The sequence below is a fragment of the Papio anubis genome, chromosome 5, assembly GCF_008728515.1.
Source record: "Papio anubis isolate 15944 chromosome 5, Panubis1.0, whole genome shotgun sequence".
Taxonomy (NCBI): Eukaryota; Metazoa; Chordata; class Mammalia; order Primates; family Cercopithecidae; genus Papio; species Papio anubis.
Window position 1 is genome coordinate 120459142 of NC_044980.1, and position 21847 is coordinate 120480988.

Consider the following 21847-nt stretch of genomic DNA (forward strand, 5'->3'; position numbering starts at 1 on the left):
TCTTTCTTTTTTTTCTTTTTGAGATAGAGTATCGCTCTATTGCCCAGGCTGGAGTGCAGTGGCGCAATCTCGGCTCATTACAAGCTCCACCTCCCAGATTCATGCCATTCTCCTGCCTTAGCCTTCCGAGTAGCTGGGACTACAGGCGCCCACCACCACGCCTGGTTAATTTGGTTCTTTCTTAAAGTAACAAATCCAAAGCATAGAGAGGTAAGATGATTTCTGATCCCCAACAGGCTGCTAACTACATGCTAGGCCAATTGCCCAATCCTTGTCTTTCCACAACTACCCATTTAGTGTTGGCTTTTCTATCCAGCACAACAACTGCTCAATAGTTCTTAATTTTATTCATAGGGTTGTTTTACTGAGGAGCTGGGTCACTTGAAGTTTTGTTGAAGAAGTAAATGCTAATTATACTCTTGAATAGATAAGTCTTAATATTCATTCCTGTTACTATTGTAGTTACTTGCTCTATAATGCTCTAACCCTAGAAACAAATTCTGTGATTAGAAACATTGCTGTCATGCCAATCCAATTTATTTTAGGATGAACACTGTGACTAGGTTGGGTGACTCCAGCACATACAGACCAAAATCCAGGAGTGATTCTTAACTGTCGACTGCAGGGATCCTACATGTACTTCCTGTCAGAGCAGAAAGTGAAGTGGATACAGGTTCACCTGGTCTACAAAGGCATCCAGGGAGAGATGCAGCAACTGGCTGGGAGAAAGTAAGTGGTGTCTTTGGACAGGGAAGTTGGAGCAGCAGCTGCAGGTGAACAATGAGCAAAATACCAGCTACTCAGGCACAATGAATCACTTGTACAATCCTGTGTTAGGAAAGAAGCTTTCATGAGAATATGGCCAGGTGGGGTCTTCTGTCTGTGGCCAGTGGGTCCCAGGGAAAGCAGATCATCACAATAAGGGGTTGGTTTGTGATGAAATCACTGATTGCCTGTAAACCAATGCATTTCTGGGTATGCACCCCTCTCAGACAGCAGTGTGGCTGTTTCCTTAGCATTGGTTCTGGATGTAAACATGCCTTGGTTTGAGCACAAAACCACTGTTTCTGTTCCACTTTGAATGAGTTTTACAGAAATGATGACTATGTGGTGATTCTTCACCTATTCTCATGCCTGGATCTGATTTGTGAGATGTTTTGAGAGGTTACTGTGGCTTTGAAACCGATATTTTTTTCTTTGGGAAATTAACTGTCTTTTCCACAGCCATTGTGGTAGCCTAGCAACAAGGGACAGCAGAGCAATAGCAGGGATTCTAAAACTCTAAGGAATGATGCCTGTTGACGCCTGTCCCAGGGATAAGGGATCCCAGTGGGCCTGGCTTGAGATGGGACAATGCTATAGCAAGAAATCTGTGGTCCCAGAGACTGACAGCCCAGAGAGAAGCAGGTGAGTTCCCAGCTCCTCTCATCCCAAAATAATTAATGGGAATTCCTGGATAAAGTAGCTTTCACTTAGTACTTCAAAGAAAATCTTTCTTTAAAGTCTGGGGAATAACAACAGACAGTTTTTTATCCTTTCCTGGAGAGTGACCCCTTTCTTTGAAAGCTGCCGTCTTCCCAGATCATAGGGCATGGCCTGACACACAGTAGGAGTTCAATAAATATTTGTTGAACAAATAAATTGTCCCTTACTTGGTCTTCTAAAAATCACACACTCACCCACCACAGCCATTTTACTGATGTGGGAAGGGGGAGGGTTTGAAGCCAGCCTTCTTACAGTTGAAATGAAATGTCATCTTCACTACCCTCTTGCCAAGAGATGCACACACAAAAAGCTGGGTCATTCCTCCTCTACAGGTTCCCCACATAAAAATCTAGATCAATGCTGGCTAGAAATATGGAAGTACAGTTCACTTCTCTAACTGATCTGCATTTAATTACTAGAAATTGAATGTTGACACCATACTCATCTCCCTTTCAAATGTGGAAATATCTTCCATTTACCCAAATTTTCTTTTAAATCTTGAGTGAGAGTTGACCACATCTCTGTAGCAGGAGTTACATCCTATAAGGCAGTATCTTTGTGGGATGTTCACATGCAACCATGGTTCTGGTTTTAAGTTTTCGTTTGTTTTTGAAACAGAGTCTCACTCTGTTGTCCAGGCTGGAGTGCAATGGAGCAATCTTGGCTCGCTGCAACTTCTGCCTCCCGGGTTCAAGCGATTCTCCCACTTCAGCCTCCCGAGTAGCTGGGATTACAGGCATCTGCCATCATACCTGGCTAATTTTTGTATTTTTGTAGAGACAAGGTTTCACCATGGGTCTATGGTCTGTGGATGATGTGAGAAACTCACAAATCTAAGATTTTATGTAAAATGTTGTTTATTTGTGCAAAGGATTCCATAAGCCTCAAAAATTAAATAATCTATGGGAGGGAGTAAGGCTTTTTCCATTTATTAAAGCTAATGAAATTTAGCAAACACTCATTTTCTTTTAATTTCCCAGAACAAAGCAGCTGAAGAGATAACGTATCAATATGTAGGCAATTGGAGAGTTGAACATAAAGTTACCAAATGGAGGGAAAATGCCCTGTGATGAACAACTTTCAAATGAATAGCCCAGTATACATTCAGCAGAAAAACCAAGTGAAAAGCAGGACTTTGCTCTCTCTGTAAATTATTGTTAGTGTTTTTTACTCCTGGTGTGTGGAGTTGAGTGTTCTGTGCAGGTAGAAAGCTGGGCTTTTGAGGTAGGAGGCAGGGGAGTGTCACACTATTCTTGTTGATCTGTAGGTGAGTTCAGTTCAGCTTCTTCACTTCTAAGCAGGAACAAACTGGTCCCGTGTGTCTTGTTTGCCTTTCCTTCTCCTTTTCCTTCCCCTTTTCTCTTCTCATGCCCTTGAAACAGACCTTCTCCACAGTTTACATAAAATGAATGGAAACTTGCTCCTACTTTGTCTAAGTAAGGGAGAGTTAGGCCCTGGATGTAATTAATCTAAGGAACAAAACAGAATTTTCCCAGGAAATCTTCTCTTATAAAAATTAAGTGCTCAATAGCTGTATTTCCTCACCAATTTTATTAAAATCCTTTATTCACCCAGACTAATTGGTGACTAATTAATCCTCCAATTTGACATAAAAAGCATGAAGTAAAAAGTTTAGAAACCAGATATAAGACATTTCATTTAAAGGAGGAAATTTCAATGTTCTTATAACACACTGAGAAAAAAACTATGCAAGGTTGATATGTCATCTCATTACTCCCTGCCAGTAGAAATTTAAAGAAGTTTTCCCAGGTTTCCAGTGAACCCTGAAGTAAGAAAACAATGCAATAAAAAACAAACTTCATAAACACATTTATTAATTATATGTTGTCTTTATCTCAAAGCTAATAGGCTTTCTAAAGCTTTCTTCCCCCCTTAATTATTGTACAACATGACTTCTCCTGTGTATGTGGGTTACCATGGTTACTCTGAGGCCATGACTCATGACTTTTAAATATAATTGTCAGGCAGCCAAAGCTCTCATTTTTAAATCACCAGTTTTGTTTCAGGCATTATTTTTTAAAAGTAATCTCAAATTGTACTTTCTGTGATGCATTTGTGGCACATCTGAGTATGCACATAAGGATATTGCACTCACATATTTTGTTTTGTTTGGTTTCATTCAGTGACTGAAAATGACTTTCTTGCCCAGCATAAAAAATACACGAAGCACAGCCTTTGTCCCCTATGAGGGTGTTACTGAGAAATGCAAAACACAGGTAGAGAAATAGTCACATACATCATGAACCATAATAAGGGCTGCAAGAGGTGGATGCCCAAAACCTGCTTGTGCAATATAAAGGCAAGAAATACTTCTGACCAGTAGGGTCAGAGGGCCTTCAGGGAGAGGCAGCATTTGAGTTATGGTGTGAAGACCTGTAAGATTTCAACAAGCAGAGAAGAGAGTATGAGTGTTCTGGCCTGAGGAAACAACTAAGAAAAGGATAAACGCACACTCTGGACTATTAGGCCGTTCAGTTGAGGGAAAACATCCGTTTCGTGAGTTTCACTGATAGAAGATAAAATTTGTTAGAGGGCTCAGTTTATTAAGATCCTTTAAAGCCATTTGTTGGTTTGTCCAGCAACTGTGATGACCAAGAGTTTGTTTTCCATTTCATGATAAACAGGTGTTGTCAAGTAGAAAGTACCAAAATACTGGTTTTTTTGCTGATCTGGGTGTCATGTGAAAAAAGCAATTACATCTCTTAGAGCCCCAGTGTCTCCTTCCAGTAAGTGAGAACTTAATTAATTTTATTCAGTAGTCACTGATTACTTTATGAACATTTGTAAATGATTTCAAATTTTTTGAAAAGTAAGTAAAAGAGAGAAATGTGCACAGACATATGGAAATAAAACTATATATTCATGAGGAAGATAGTGGGATAAGAAATAATAAAAGTACCTTGGAATTTAAAAGTAAGGCTTTATTGGCTGGGTGCGGTGGCTCATGCCTGTAATCCCGGCACTTCGGGAGGCCAAGGTGGGCGGATCACGAGGTCAAGAGATCAAGACCATCCTGGCCACCATGGTGAAACCCTGTCTCTACCAAAAATACAAAAATTAGCTAGGCGTGGTGGTGGGTGCCTGTAGTCTCAGCTACTCGGGAGGCTGAGGCATGAGGAACACTTGAATCCCGGAAGCGGAGACAGTGAGCCAAGATTGTGCCATTGCACTCCAGCCTGAGTGACAGAGCAAGACTCCGTCTCAGGGGGAAAAAAAAAAAGTACGGCTTTATTGATTGGCAACAACAGAAAGGAATCTATTAAATCTATGAGATTTATTAGATAATTCATTTATTTATTCAACAAATATTTGTTGACCATCCTATCCTTCTTCAAGAGGCTGAGGGTAGAGTAACAAAAAGAACAGAAAAAATTTCCTGTCTTCAAGGAGTTTACATTTTCAGTTGGGAGATGACATAAAAAATATAGTAAATAAGCAAACTGTATAGCATGTTAGAATGTGATAAGTATCACAGAGAAAAGAGTATGGTGATGAGGTGAGGGGTTAAATTTTAAATAAGATACATATGGTAGGTCCCACTGAAGTGGTGACATTTGAGAAAAGACAAGAAGGAAGGAAGAGTAAGCCAAGTAGATAGACTTAGAGAAAAATATTCCAGGGCCCTGGGATGTACTGGGAACTGAGTGAAGAAAGTATTTCAAAGAGAGAATGATAAGTCATGTCAAAAGATGTTAAGGTGAGTTGTGAAAAGTAATCACTGGGTATAAGAATGCAGAGATCTTTGGTGAATTGGACAAGTGCAGTTTCTGTGGAGTGGTACTAGTGGTGGCACTAGTCTAATTACAGTGGCTTTAGAAAAAAAGAAAGAAAAATGAAGGGGAGGAATTGGAGACAGTGAGAATATCGTTTTTCTGTAACCTGAAAAGCAAAAGAGGTTAGTATAATCAAGTGGAAACTAAAGCAGTAAGAAGGCTCTAGGCATGATAAATAACAACATGTTTATAAGCTAATGGAAATGATCCAGGAGACAGAGAGAGAGAGAAGAGAGAGAGAGAACAGTGCAGGAGACAAAGAATTCTCCACGTCTGCTGATTCTTATGAGGTTATGCTTTCTTCTCTCCACTTTTTTTTTTTTCAGTTGAAATACCAGATTTTTCAGGTTTTCAGAACAGATTGTACTGTTCAGAGTACTTATTCTCAAGAGAACCTTTAAAGGCTATTTTATCTTCTGCGAGTAAAGTTTACATTCCACTATTTTTATTTCCTTTAGAAATGTCCAGAAATTGACATTTGGAGGAAATACTTTAGAAAATTTACTTTAAATGTTACAGTGTAATGATCTATTCAATGTAGGTGCGGGGGTGTGTGTGCGCACATGAGTGCTTGAAATAAAATTTTGGAATTCTAAACTTTTACTTTATTTCAGCATGACGTCTGGAAGTTTAGAGTCAGATACACAACAAGAAAACAAAGTATCGGTAAGAAATGAAGTTTGCATAAATTCTTTATTTAAAAAATCATTGTAGGTAATGAAACTAACTTCTTTAATTAATATTGATGTTTTCTTGATATTGTTTAGTTTTCACATTTTACTAGTAAAGATTTTAGAAATAAAACATAGAAAGTTGTTTTCCAAGTAGAAGATTGAGGTAAAGTGGAGTGGAGTGGTAACTATGGGATGTTACTGGAGCTTTGGAAAAGTTAGGCATGATGTGGCATGGCCTTTCTTATTTTGACATGTAATAAATGCCACAATGCTCTCTGTGGCCCTACAATACTATAGACATCCTGGGCTATTTTTTGAAGTGTCAGCTTGTGTATGAGGAAATCCTGGAATTCACACATGAATGATACACATTGGGTACAACATACTATTTGGTTTAGCTAGACTTAGGTTTAAATCACAGTCTATTCCAGATATATCTAGTTTTCTTCTCTTTCAAGTCACTCTGACCCTTGAAGACTTCTTCCACCATGAGCTCCATTATGTCTTGGAAAAGCTGGGTCCTTTCTACCTGAGCACCACTGGGTCCCTCCCTAGGCCTCCAGTGAAACTGTGGGTTGCTGAGAGGTGCTGGAGTTGGGTGATGGGTATACAGAAGATTATTATACCAGTTCTCTACTTTCATGTAAGTTTGAAGATTTCTCTTTAAAAAGAAAAAAAATAGCTGTCTATATTTCCCCAATCTCCTTTGATTCAGGTTGAAGACCCTCTGCACTCCACCAGAGATATTTCTGGAATAATCTTTTCAGCTCTAATAGAGAGGCAGTGTAGTATGGAGAAAAATTACAGACTAGGAATCAAAAGACTTGGAATGAGGCCAAAATTTGCCATCTTCAACCTGTGTGATGACAGCCAAGTCATTTAAACTCTCCAAACTTTACTTTTCATCTGTAGAATGAAGATAATGAGACTTAACTAGTCTACTTCAAATAAGATTTTTGGGATGTGAAAATGGTTAAGTGCCTGAGAGTGTACAGGAGCATGGTTATTTGGAATTGATAGCATTCCACTGGGTTTCCCTGCGGGCCAGGGGACTTTGTTCTTTAATTTCTCTATTTCTTTCTGGATTCAGCAGTTCTGGCCTACCGCTCCCTTGCAATCCCAGCATCACTAGCTGTATTAGTTCATTCTCGCACCACTCTAAAGAAATACCTGAGACTGGGTAATTTATAAAGAAAACTTATTTAATTGGCTCGTGGTTTTGCAGGCTATAAAGGAAGCATAGTGGCTTCTGCTTCTGGGGAGGCCTTAGGAAGCTTCCAATTATGGCAGAAGGCAAAGGGTTAGCGAGGCATCTCACATAGTGGGAGTAGGGGCGAGAGAGAGAGAGAGGACCGATGCTACACACTTTTTAGCAACCAAATCTCCTGAAAACTCACCATCATGAGAACAGCACCAAGGCACCAAGGGGATGATACTAAACCATTCACAAGAAACTGCCTCCATGATCCAATCAGCTTCCACCAGGCCTCTTCCTCCAACATTGGAAATTATAATTCAACATGAGATTTGAACAGGGACACAGATCCAAACTTTATCACCAGTTAAGAACAATTGATTCTCAAATCATGCTGCTATAAAGACACATGCACACGTATGTTTACTGTGGCACTATTCACAATAGCAAAGACTTGGAATCAACCCAAATGTCCATCAGTGACAGATTGGATTAAGAAAATGTGGCACATATACACCATGGAATACTATGCAGCCATAAAAAAGGATGAGTTTGTGTCCTTTGTAGGGACATGGATGCAGCTGGAAACCATCATTCTTAGCAAATTATCACAAGAACAGAAAACCAAACACCGCATGTACTCACTCATAGGTGGGAACTGGACAATGAGATCACTTGGACTCGGGAAGGGGAACATCACACACCGAGGCCTATCATGGGGAGGGGGGAGGGGGGAGGGATGGCATTGGGAGTTATACCTAATGTAAATGACGAGTTGATGGGTGCTGACGAGTTGATGGGTGCAGCACACCAACATGGCACAAGTATACATATGTAACAAACCTGCACGTTATGCACATGTACCCTAGAACTTAAAGTATAATAATAATAATAATAATAATAAAAGAAATTAAAAAAAGAACAATTGATTCTCTTGTGAGTTAAATATCTAGAATCTCACTTCTGTGCAATTATTTTTGATCATAAAATGTTAACATCTCTCTTCTCAGTGTAGTTCATTTTACCTGGTCCTAAACAAACTGGACATAGCTCTCAAATGTATAATAATTTTCAGAAAGAGAGTTTCTCTTGAATAAATATTAGCCAAAGGCAAATCAAATTAGTTTGGTTTCAATTAAAAACGTATTTTCTAACTCTAGTGATAATTTAATCTTATGTTGCTTTTTTTAAGCAAGAAAACCTGATAATGAAGTTTTGCTTCATTTAATGGAGCTGTTTATGATACTGTTGCCCAAAGAGTGTCCCTCACTGGACCATATGAAAACAGTTTTTCTCTGGTTGGTGGGGACCCTTGAATTGGGTACATGGGACTCTTCAGGTCACCAATCTTTACTTAACTGCCCTGTCTTTTAAGGATGCTAATCAACCAGCACCCTAGAGGTAACCCTCTCGTGGGCAGTATCTATACTGAAAAGGACAAGGTGCCAATTACCTACTACCTTTAGGATTTCTACCCAGGGCTCCAATTAGCTTCCTGGAGTTCCAAATCCATCCTCTTCTAATTTACATTTGGCAAGGTTGGGATCCCTGGGGCTTGAAGGAACTGGTTCTTCTTCAGTTTCTGATTTTTTTTTTTTTTAATATTTCTAAAGAAATACATTTAGCTGGAGGGAGTTGGGATTAGAGACCTCAAGGTGGTAGTGATATCCATGATTACTGCTGCCTCCCTTCACAACACAGTCCCTTTTAAGTCATGGAACTCACAGAGCACAGAACTCAGCAGAATGAATTCTGCTGTGAACCGTGAGGAACCAAATTGCAGGTGGTGGATCTCAGTTGCCTCTTTTAAATAATTGCTTTTAGTTTTGGTTGAGAAGACAGAGATGAGAAAATCTTCTCAAGTCTTTGAAGATTTCTTGACCACCAAGCAGAACTAACCCCGCGCTCTCTGCCTTTGTGTCTTGGTGGTTCTTTATTTGCCTTTACTGCACCATTCTCTGAATCTACTTTGACATTTGAACTCTGTTGGTAAATTGTGCATTCCTAGAGAAAGGACTAGGCTCTACTAATCTCTGGGACAAAATTTCAGACATCAAAATGACTCTCAATCTATATCATTTGAAATAAAACAAACAGACTGAGCTCCAGGCATAGTAGCAGGTGGTTGAAATTCCCTGTCCCTCTGAATCTGTAGAGCAGCACATGAGGGTGGTGTCTGGCATCATCATTATTATATTGATAATTTTCTTCCTATTATTATTATTACCAGTTTAGAAATTGAGATTTGGAGAGATTCAAGGAGTTCCGGATGTTAAGTGATCAAAGAATATGTGTTTACTTTGTCACAGGAACCTGATGGGATAATCTAGTAAGACTTTACTTAAATTCACTCTCAGGTGCCAGGTAGTCCCCATTTATCTCAACCCTATCTATACCTTGGGCCTGCTGGAGAATTTGAATGTTGTTTATTGCTTTTGCTGCATTTTAACATCTTCTGACAGAATAGCTAGTGCATATAAATTATCTTATTTGAAACTGTTTAGGAAATAATAATTCTATTGCAAGAAGGGTTGGCCTACATAGGATCAGGACCACTCCCTCTGAACTATTTCTGAGAATCTAGATGCATAGAAATGAGCAATGTAAAACATATAATGTCATTGGTTATGTGGAGTGGCACATCTAAAAGACTATGGGTGTGACTTCATTAGCTCTAGAATATATATGAAGTATTTTACTCAGTGTGCAAAACTAGGCTTATTATAAAATCCCATAAGCCCTTTAACTTTCAAGTAGTAATTTAGTGATGACTTTATTAAAGAATCATTATTTTAAGTGCCAAAGATAATGAAAGAACTTTCTGGTTTTTAATTGGTAAAATCAAATCATAGCCCACTATATAAAAAGTCAGTTTTACAAAGTTACCTTAAATTAGCTAAAAGATGTTATATTTGATAAGTTGGAGAAAGCAAGCAGTGTCTTAGTTGTGTCAAATTATATAAATTCTGTTCTTCTTTTAATACTTAGTGTTATATGCTATTAGTTTTGCTGGAAACATACAGTTGGCCGTATTTCTGGTATCTATAAATTTTAACATTCTAAGATGACTTTCAAAAGATTCTTTCCTTTGATGAACAAACTTTCAAATTGTTAACAAATCAAGGTTATAAATATGTCATTTGTGTTTTAAATAAGTGATTTAAAGGAGATATCACTCTTTATTGTTAAGATGAGAACAATATAGAATTGTATATGTATCTATATTTAAATAAACATTTGTTGCTGTTCTGGGAAGAAGGTTAATTTTTTTACCACTCTAATAGGTAAGAAATTACATCTCAAAACTTTTTGTTTTGCGTCTCCTTTCTTTCTCTCTCTTTCAGCTTTACTAAGACATAATTGACACATTTAAAGTATACAAGTTGATGAGTTTTGATACCATGTGAAGCTACCACCACAATCAGGCTCATTATCCTCAAAAGTTACTCATGCGCCTTAGGAATTCCCCCACCTGCCTCTCCCCACCTGCCCACACCCCTCAAGCATTTCCTGGAGATTTTTATAAACGGAGACATACAGAATGGGTACAGAATGTACCCTTTTTTACTGGTTCCTTTCACTTAGAAAAATAATTTTGAAATTTATCTATGCTGTAGTGTATATCGATAACTCATTATTATTGCAGAATAATTTCCCATTGTATTGGAGGTACCAATTTGTCTATCCCTTCTACAGATTGGATATGGTTTGTTTGTCCCCATCAAATCTCATGTTGAACTTTGATCTCCAGTGTTAGAGGGAGTTCTAATGGGAGGTGTTTGGGTCATGGGGGTGGATCCCTCATGCATAGATTAACATCCTCCTCCCGTGGGGGTGAGTTCTCAATAAGCTGATTGTTAAAAGAAGTCTGGCACCTCCCTGCGTTGTCTCCTTGCTTCCTCTGTCACCCTGTGATATCTGCACATTCCTGCTCCTTCCACCATTAGTGGAAGCAGTCTGAGATCCTCCAGAAACCAAGCAGATGCTGACACCATGCTTCTTGTACAGCCTACGGATTCATGAGCCAAATAAACCTCTTTTCTTTTCAAATTACCCAGCCTCAGATATTCTTTTAGAGCAGCACACAACAGACTAAGACAATCCTTTGTCTGTTGACTGACATTTAGATTATTTCCAGGTTTAGGCTCTGAAAAATAAGACTGCTATGAATATTCATGCATGAGTCTTTGTATAGACGTATGCTTTTTTTTCTCTTGGGAAAATACACAAGCGTGGAACGGTAGATTCATATGGTAGGTGTACTTTTAACTTTTAAAAAACCTGCTAAACTGTTTTCCAAAGTCATTGTATCATTTAACATCTCCACCAGCAATGCATGAAAATTTTAGTTCATCTACATTCTTTGCAAGCCTACGAAGGTCAGCCTTTAAAATTTTAGTCATTCTGTGGCTGGGTGCAGTGGCTCACGCCTGTAATCCCAGCACTTTGGGATGCCGAGGTGGGCGGATCACCTGAGGTCGGGAGTTCGAGGCCAGCCTGACCAACATGGAGAAACGCCATCTCTACTAAAAATACAAAATTAGCTGGGCATGGTAGTGCATGACTGTAATCCCAGCTACTCAGGAGGCTGAGGCAGGAGAATCACTTGAACCCGGGAGACAGAGGTTGCGGTGAGCCGAGATCACACCATTGGACTCCAGCCTGGGCAACAAGAGCAAAACTCCATCTCATATATATTTGCAAGTATTTTCTCCTGTCTGTATTTGGTTTTGTAATTCTCTTAGTAATGCCTGTAGATGAACAGAAGTTTTTTATTTTGATGATATCTAATTTATCAATTTGTATTTTCATGGACCATGCTTTTGACATCTGATCTAAAAAAATCTTTGCCCGAGGTTACAAAATATTTTTTCTAATTTTTATTCTAGGAATGTTATACTTTTAGAAATTTTTTCCTGTTGTTTTCATCTTTTAAAAAGTAATTGACACATAATAATTGTACATATTTATGGGGTAGAGTATGATGTTTTAATATGCGTATGTCATGTGTAGTGATCAAATTAGGATAATTAGCATATCTATTACCTCAGACATTTATCATTTCTTTGCTAAGAACATTAAAAAACCTCTTTTCTAGCTATTTTGAAATATATAAATGTATTATTGTTAACTACAGTTACTCTGCTTTGCAGTGGAACACTAGAACTTATTCCTCCTATCTAGCTATAACTTTGTATTTATCCCCCTATACCACCATCTCCCCGACCTTCCTTAGCCTCTGGTAACCCCTATTTTACTCTCTATTCTATGAAATCAATTTTTTTTAGATTCCACATATAAGTAAGATTATGCCGTATTTGTCTTTCTGGCTTATTTCACTTATCATGATGTCCTCCAGATCCACCTGTGTTACAAATGACACAATTTCAGTTGTTTCTGTGGCTGAATAGTATTCTATTGTGTAAATAATCACATTTTCTTTAGTCATTCATCCATTGATGGACACTTAGTTGGAGTTCATATCTTTGCTATTGTGAATAGTGTTGCAATAAACATGAGTGTGTAGACATCTCTTTGACATACTAATTTCGTTTCCTTTGGATATATACCCAGTAGTGGGGCTATTAGATCATATGGTAGTTTTATTTATTTATTTATAGACAGAATCTCACTCCATCACCCAGGCTAGAGTGCAGTGGTGTAGTCTTGGCTCACTGCAACCTCTGCCTCCCAGATTCAAGTGATTCTCCTGCCTTAACCTCCTGAGTACCTGGGACTACAGGCACATGCCACCATGCCTTGATAATTTTTGTACTTTTTTTAAAGTAGAGATAGGGTTTCATTTCCTGACCTCAAGTGATCCATCTGCCTTGGCTTCCCAAAGTGCTGGGAATACAAGCGTGAGCCACTGTGCCTGGCCAGTAGTTCTATTTTTAATTTTTGAGGCACCTCCCTACTCTTTTCCGCAGCGGTTGTACTAATTTACATTCCCACCAACAATATATAAGAATCTCCCATTCTCCACACTCTCACTGGCATTCATTATTTTTTGTCTTTTCAATAATATCCATTCTAACTAGGGCGAGATTATATCTCATTGTGGTTTTGATTTTCATTTTCCCAATTAGTGAAGTTGAGCATTTAAAAAATATACGTGTTAGCAATTTGTCTTTTGAGAAATGTCTGTTTAGGTCTTTTGCTCATTTGTAATCAGATTATTAGGTTTTTTTTTTTTTTTTTTTTTTTTTTGCTATTGAGTTGTTCAGGATCCTTATATATTCTGGTTATTAACCCCTTGTCAGATGCATACTTTGTGAATATTTTCTCCCATTCTGTAGGTTGTTTCTTCACTATGTTGATTGCTTCCTTTGCAATACAGAAGCTTTTCAAATTGATGTAATCCCATTTGTCTAATTTTGCTTTTGTTACACGTGTTTTTGAGGTCTTATTCAAAAAATGCTCACCCATACAAATCTCACAAAGCGTTTTCCCGATATTTTATTTTAGTGGTTTCATAGTTACAGGTTTACATTTAAGTCTTTAATCCATTTTTAGTTGATTTCTGTAAGTTGGAAGAGATAAGAGACTAGTTTCATTTTTCTGCATGTGGATGTCCAGTTTTTCCAGCACCATTTATTGAAGAGACAGTCCTTTCCTCAGTGTGTATTATTGGCAACTTTGCTGAAGCTCAGTTGGCTGTAAATGTGTGGATTTCTGTATTTTATGCCAGTAGCATGCTGTTTATCATTGCTTTCCAGTATATTTGGAAGTAAGGTAGTGTGCCTCTAGCTTGGTTCTATTTGATCAAGATTGCTTTGGCTATTTGGGGTTTTTTTGTGGTTCCATACAAATTTCAGGATTGTTTTATCTATTTCTGTGAAGAATGCCATTGGTATTTTGATAGGGATTGCATTTAATCTGTAAATTTCTTTGAATAGTGAAGACATTTTAACAATATTAATACATGTGCATGAACATGAGAAATCTTTCTATTTATTTGTGTCCCCATTTCTTTCATCAATGTTTGGTAGTTTTTATTGTAAAGATCTGTTTTTGTGTGAAGTCTTTGAAGTTTCCTATACAAAAGACCATGTCATCTGTAAACAGGCATAATGTGATTTCCTCCTTAACAGTTTGAAGGCCCTATATTTCTTTCTACTGCCTAATTGCTCTGGCTAGGGCTTCCAGTACTATGTTGAATAAAATTGGTAAAAGTGGACATCCTTGTCTTGTGATTTTAGTGAAAATGTTTTCAACTTTTCTCCATTCAGCATGATATTAGATATGACTTATCATATATGGTCTTTATTGTGCTGAGGCATATTCCTTCTATACCAAATTTGTTGAGAGTTTTTATCATGAAGGGATGTTGCATTTCATCAAATGCTTTTTTTTTTTTTTTGCATCTGTTGAAATGATCATATGTTTTTGGCCTTCGTTCTGTTGATGTAATGAGTAATGTTTATTGATTTGTGAATGTTGAACTCTCCTTGTATCCCTGGTATGAATCCCACTTAATCATGATGAATAGTCTTTATGATGTGCTGTTGGATTGGATTTGCTAGCATTTTTGTTGAGGATTTTTGCCTTTATGTTCATCAGGAATGCTGGCCTGTAGTTTTCTTGTTTGTTGTGTCCTTGCCTGGTTTTGTATCAGGGTAATGCTCACTTCATAGACTGAGTTAGGAAGAATTTTCTTCACTTCAATTGTTTGGAATAGTTTAAGAAGAATTTATATTAGTTCTTCTTTAAATGTTTGGTAGATTTCAGCAGTGAAGCTGACAGATCCTGAGATTTTCTTTGATGGGAGATTTTTATTACTGATTCAATCTTGTTATTTGTTATTGGTCAGTCCATGTTTACTATTTCTTCATGCTTTATTCTTGTTAGGTTGTATGTGCCCAGGAAGTTTCTCTTTTTATATTTAGGTCTATAATCCATTTTGAATTAACTTTTGGCTGCTGATGACTCACAGCTAAGTCTCTAGAAATTTCCCTCAGCTGAGGGAGCTGCAATTTACCAGAATTACCTGCCCCACCTCCTTCTTCATAGGATTAACCTTCATTCAATGACTTCCGATGCAGGGCCATAAGATGTGACCTCCTTGCTTTGATTGGGAACAGTTTTGAAGGGCTAGCCTAGCTCCATATCTCCCCTTGGAATTGGCTGAAGCCTCTGCTGTATTTTTCCTTCTCTCCTTCTTTCATAGGGGCTATCTGCAATAAGCCTTCTGCAGCCAAATCTCTCTTTCAGACTCTGTTTCCTGGAACCCTAACCTCATACAATCACAAAGATCAGAATAAATCATAACCTAATGAATGAGGTTGTGTGAATAGAAATTGATAAGAAATATTAAACAGCTATAGTATTATCACTGAAGGCAAGACAAAAAAATATGAATAGAAACTGTCATTGTAACTGACAGCCCTTTAGAGAAATCTTTCTTAATACATAAAAGAAATTAAATGAATATCTGCTTGCAAACTTTAGGGAAGCAAAATATTTTATTTAACAAATCATTGCAATGTTCATATATTCAATTTTAAGAATTTACTTTTTGCCACAAAAGGACACAAATAGTATGTAAATTGAATCTTTATTTCTAGATTCTTCTGCTAAAGGTAAGTGATGTTATTTTCCCAGATCTTATTTATCCACATTATCTCTCCTGTTCCCATTCTGTTCCCTGCCCCTATGTAACTATATTCACCCAATTTAAATAGTGTAGCCTAAATTCTCTGCAGAAAAATGCTTCTGAAGATTTCAGCTCAAGCAGTGCATAGAAAGGTAGTAGCAATAGTATCCTTGTAATTGGGATTTTTTTTTTTTTTGCCTGATATCAAGAAAGATCAAAATTTCAATTAATTTAATTTGATTATCGTTAATTTTTTGAGTGTTATCTGCTGCAATTGACTAAAGTCTTAATATTTTATTTGCCTTAATAGTTTATTTCTCCTTCATAAAACCCATTAAAGTTGGGAAGCAGAAGGTCTCTAGAGAACTCTCTGGATGCACGCTTCATCTGGGAATGCACTTCTGCAATCTGGGCAGCAATAGGAAGGAGGGGGAAAATTGTCATTGTGAGAGCTCTCTCCAGAAGTTACACATATAATTTCTGCACTCCTTCATCAGCCAAAGAAGTCACATGGTCCCAAACAACTTCAGGCTTGTGGAAGTAAAATCATATTATGTGCCTGGGAAAAGTTTTAGAACTATCTTGAGACCAGAAAATCACAGCAATATAAAGTTAGACTTAAAAAAAAAAAAAGAAACAAAAAACAGAATTAAACCTAAGAAGGAAGCATTATCTCCAGAAGTTCTCACTTTAATAATAAGTGCTATTTAACTTGAGAGCAGAGGTCATAAAAAAGATCTTAGTGATTTAAAATGAGGTTGGCCAAATATCTGGGAAGTGTCCTTTAGAAAATGATCCTTCACAAACAGCGGGGCAAGATGACCTATTTCATTTTTAATTTATATGATAGTGTAGATGCATAAGAAACAAAAGGTCCTGTCTTCATGCAAATGTGTTCTTTTAATTTTGTAAAATGTCAACAGGCAAAGAAATTTAGAAAACATGTGGCACTGAAACAGATTGTTTACAGACAGAATGTTTTTCAGAATTTCCCCAAGAGGCACCACTGGTGCAAAGAACCTCTATAAATGGAAGCATTTGAGTGTCTCCAAATTTGTTTCATCAGATACCCATGACATTTTTTTCTCCATTTGGCTCCTTCAAATGGCAAAAAGTTCCTAACAACTGGCATAATTTGAGGCAAGCATACTAATTTGTGCTGTGTAGTGCTGGCACATTTTATTCTCTATGAGGGTGTTGAGGAGTTCGTATGTATAGAAGGAAGGGAATTTGGTAATGTGAAAAGGGGAGAAAAATATATATCCGTAGAGTTTAAGGGTTACTCTGTACTAACGTTTTGAATAAAATCAAATTTTATGTGCAACTTGCTCATCCTCTGGAAACTGAATGTTTAGATCAGGGAAGACTGGGCAAGGGGAAGCATGTTTTGAGGATCGTCTTGTTAAAAATATTTTACAATTTTTAATTGTTATGGGTACACAGTCGGTGTATATATCTATGGGGCACATGAGATGAAATGTTTTGATACAGGCATAAATATATAATAATCACAACAGGATAAATGGGTACCTATCAACTCAAGCTTTTATAGTTTCTTTGTGTTACAAACAATCCAATTATACTTTTAAAATTATTTTTAAATGTACAATGAGTTATTGTTGACTGTACTCACCCTGTTGTGCTATCAAATACTAGATCTTATTCATTTTCTCTAACTACATTTTTGTACCCATTAACCATCCTCACTTCCCCACCCCCTTCCAGCTTCTGTTATCCATCCTTCTGCTTTTTATCTCCATGGATTCAATTGTTTTAATTTTTAGCTCCCAAAAGTGAGTGAGAACATGCAAAGTTTGTCCTTATGTGACAGGTTTATTTCACTTAACATAATGTCCTCCAGTTTCATCCATATTGTTGAAAATGACAGGATCTCATTCTTTTATATGGCTGACCAGTACACCAAAGTGTATATCTACCACATTTTCTTTTTCTATTCATCTGTTGATGGACGCAGACTGCTTCCAAATCCTGGCTATTGTGAATAGTGCTGCAATAAACATGGGAGTGCAGGTATCTCTTCAATATGCTTGTTTCCTTCTTTTATATATATACCAAGCAGTGGGATTGCTGAATCATGTGGTAGCTCTATTTTTAGGTTTTTTGAAAAATCTCCTGTATTAGTCCACTCTCACATTGCTCTAAAGAACTACCTGAGACTGGGTAATTTATAAAGAAAAGAGGATCAATTGGCTCATGGTTCTGCAGGCTGTACAGCAAGCATGGCTGGGAGACCTCAGAAAACTTACAATCATGGTGGAAGTTGAAGAGGAAGGAGGCACGTTTTGCATGGCCAGATCAGGAGGAAAAGAGGGGGAAGGTGACATACGCTTTTTAAACAAGCAGATCTCATGAGAACTCACTATCATGAGAACAGCAAGGGGGATGTCCACCCCCCTGAGCCAATCATCTCCCACCAGGCTCTTCCTCCAACATTGGGGATCACAAAATTCAACATGAGATTTGTGCTGGGACACAAACTCAGACCATAGCATTTCACCCTCACCCTCCCAAATCTCACATCCTTCTCACATTGCAAATTACAATCAACCCTTCTCAACAGTCTCCCAACTCTTAAATCATTTCAGCATTAACTCAAAAGTCTACAGTCCAAAGTATCTTCTGAGACAAGATAAGCTCCTTCTACCTATGAGCATGTAAAATCAAAACCAGTTAGTTACTTCCAAGATACAATGGGGGTACCGGCATTGGATACATACTCCTATTCCAAAAGGGAAAAATCAGTCCAAACAAAGGGGCTAAAGGCCCCATGCAAGTTTAAAACTCAGCAGGGCAGTCATTAAATCTTAAAGCTCCGAAATGATTTCCTTTGACTCCATGTTTCACATCCTGGCAACACTGATGAAATGGGAAGAATCCCAAGGCCTTGGGTAGCTCTGCCCCTGTGGTTCTGCAGGGGACAGCCCCCATGGCTGCTTTCATGGGCTGGCATTGAGTGTGCCTGCAGTTTTTCCAGGTGCATGGTGCAAGTTGTTGGTGGACCTACCGTGCTAGGGTCTGGAGGATGGTGGCCCTCTTCTCACAACTCCACTAGGCAGTGTCCCAGTGGGGACTCTGCGTGTAGGCTCCAACCCCATATTTCTCCCCCACACTACCCTAGTAGAGGTTCTCCTTGAGGGCTTTGGCCCTGAAGCAGACTTCTGCCTGGACATCCAGGCCTTTCCATACATTCTCTGAAATCTAGGCAGAGGCTCCTAAGCCTCAACTCTCACATTCTGCACCCACAAGCTTAACACCACATGCAAGCCTCCAAGGCTTACAACTTGTACTCTCTGAAACAATAGGTATCTTGGGACCTTTAAGATACAAACCTTAAGATGACTAGACCTGGATTGGCTCTAATGCATGGCACCATGTCCTGAGGCTGTACAGAGCAGCAGGACCTTGGGCCTGGCCATGAAACCATTCTTCCTTCCTTGGCCTCCAGGCCTATGATGGGAGGGGATGCCATGAATTTCTCTGAAATGTCTTTGAGGTGTTTTCTCCATTATCTTGGCTATCAACATTTGGCTCCTTTTTCCATATGCAAATTTTTGTAGCTGGCTTGAATTTTTCCCCAGAAAATGGGTTTTTCTTTTCTACCACATGGCTGGGCTGCAAATTTTCCAAACTTTTACAATCTGCTTCCCTTTTAGATATTAGTTTAAGTCTCAGATAATTTCTTTGCTCATGCATATGACCATAGGCTGTTAGAACCAGCCAGGGCATGTCTTGAATGCTTTGCTGCTTAGAAATTTCTTCTACCAGATACCCTAAATCATCTCTCTCATGTTCACCATTCTACATATTCCCAGAGCAGAGGCACAATGCCTCCAGCCTCTTTGCTAACACATAACAAAACTTACCCTACTCCAGTTCCCAATAAGTTCCTTATCTCCAGCTGAGACCAACTCAGCCTGGACTTCATTGTCTATATCACTATCAGGATTTTGATCACAACCATTCAACTAGTCTCTAGGAGTTCCAAACTTTCCCTCATCTTTCTGTCTTCTTCTGAGCCCTCCAAACTCTTCTAACCTATGCCCATTACTGAGTCCCAAAGCTGCTTCCACATTTTCAGGTATCTTTATAGCAATGACCCACTCCCAGTATTAATTTTCTATATTAGCCCATTCTTGAATTTCTATAAAGAACTACTTAAGACTGAGTTATTTATAGATAAAAGAGGTTTGATTGACTCAAGGTTCCACAAGCTGTACAGGAAACATGGCTGTGGAGGCCTCAGGAAACTTGCAATCATGGTACAAGGCAAAGGAGAAGGAGACATGTCTCACATGGCTGGAGAAGGAAGAGAGAAAGGGGGGAGGTGCCACACACTTTTAAACAACCAGATCTCATGAGAACTCACTCACTATCATGCGAACAGCAAAGGGGAATCTGCTCCAATAGTCCAATTACCCCCCACTAGGCTCCTCCTCCAACATTGGGAATTACAATTCAACATGAGATTTGAGTGGGGACACAAATTCAAACCATATCACCTCCATACAGTTCTTTATAGTAGCTGTACTAATTTACATTTCCACCAACAGTATATGAGGGTTCCCTTTTCTCCACATCCCTGCCAGCATTTGTCATTGCCTATCTTTTGGATAAAGGCCATTGTAACTGGAGAGAGATGATATCTCCTGTAGTTTTGGTTTGCGTTTCTCTGATGATCAGTGATGTCAAGCACTTCTTCATATGCCTATTTGCCATTTGTATGTCTTCTTTTGAGGAATATCTATTAAGATCTTTTGTTCATTTTAAAAAAGAGTATTAGCTTTTTTTTTTTTTTTTTTTTTTGCTATCGTTTGAGTTCCTTATATATTCTGGTTATGAATCCCTTGTCAGATGGGTCATTTGCAAATATTCTCTCCCATTTGTGGGTTGTTTCTTCACTTTGTTGATTATTTCCTTTGCTATATAGAAGCTTTTTAACTTGATGTGATCCCATTTGTCCATTTTTGCTTGGTTCCCTGTGTTTATGGAGTATTACTCAAGAAATATTTGCCCAGAACAATGTCCTGGAGAGTTTCCTCAGTGTTTTCTTTAGTGATTTCATAGTTGAGGTCTTAGATTTAAGTCTTTCATCCATTTTTATTTGAGTTTTGTATATGGTAAAACATAGGGGTCTAGTTTCATTCTTCTTCATATGCATATCCAGTTTTCCCAGCACCGTTTATTGAAGAGACTGCCCTTTCTCCAATGTATGTTCTTGGCACCTTCGTCAAAAATGAGTTTACTGTAGATGATGAATTTATTTCTGGGTTCTCTATTTTGCTCCATTGGTCTGTTTTCATTTTTCTGCCAGTATCATGCTGTTTTGGTTACTATATCTCTGTGGTATAATTTGAAGTCAGGTAATGTGATTCCTCCAGTTTTGTTCTTTTTGCTCAGGGCATCGTTGGCTATTCTGGGTCTTTTGTGGTTCCATACAATTCTTGGATTTTTTTTTTTTTTAATTCTGTGAAGAATTTCATTGGCATTTTGGTAGAGATTGCATTGAATCTGTACATTGCTTTGGGCAGTATGGACATTTTAAAAATATTTATTCTTCCAGACCATGAATATGGATTTTTAAAAAAAATTTTTTTTGGTATCCTCTTCAATTTCTTGCATTAATGTTTTACAGTTTTCGCTGTAGAGATCTTTCATTTATTTGACTAAGTTTATTCCTGGGTATTTTATTTTATTTTTATCTCTAGCAAATGGAATTACTTTCTTGATTTCTTTTTCAGGTTGTTTGCTGTTGGCATATAGAAATGTTACTGATTTTTGTATGTTGATTTTGTATTCTATGACTTTACTAAATTTGTTTATCAGTTCTAACAGCTATTTTTTTTATGAAGTCTTTAGGTTTTTACAAACATAAGATCATATTATCTGCAAACAAGGATAGTTTGACTTCTTCCTTTTCAATTTGGATGCTCTCTATTTCATTCTCATCTCATCGCTCTAGGTAGGAGTTCTAGTACTATGTTGAATAACAGTGGTGAAAGTGGAGAGACCGTCAAAATTAATCAGTCTGACTTTGAGAGCACACTTCAATTGCTATGATCTGAAGAAAATTACTTTTCAAAAC

The 21847-nt window shown here is 37.9% G+C and overlaps 1 protein-coding gene across 1 annotated transcript in view; it reads left to right on the top strand.

The window, feature by feature from the left end:
* Positions 1–375: 375 nt before the first annotated feature.
* CCDC192 (coiled-coil domain containing 192) overlaps positions 376–21847 on the top strand; it is a 243827-nt gene continuing 222355 nt past the window's right edge. Inside the window, exons 1-2 of the mRNA XM_003900059.5 lie at positions 376–1407; positions 5894–5945. Of these exons, the coding sequence (XP_003900108.2) occupies positions 1289–1407; positions 5894–5945 (171 nt within the window). The 5' untranslated portion in view covers positions 376–1288. The remainder of the gene's footprint in view (positions 1408–5893; positions 5946–21847) is intronic.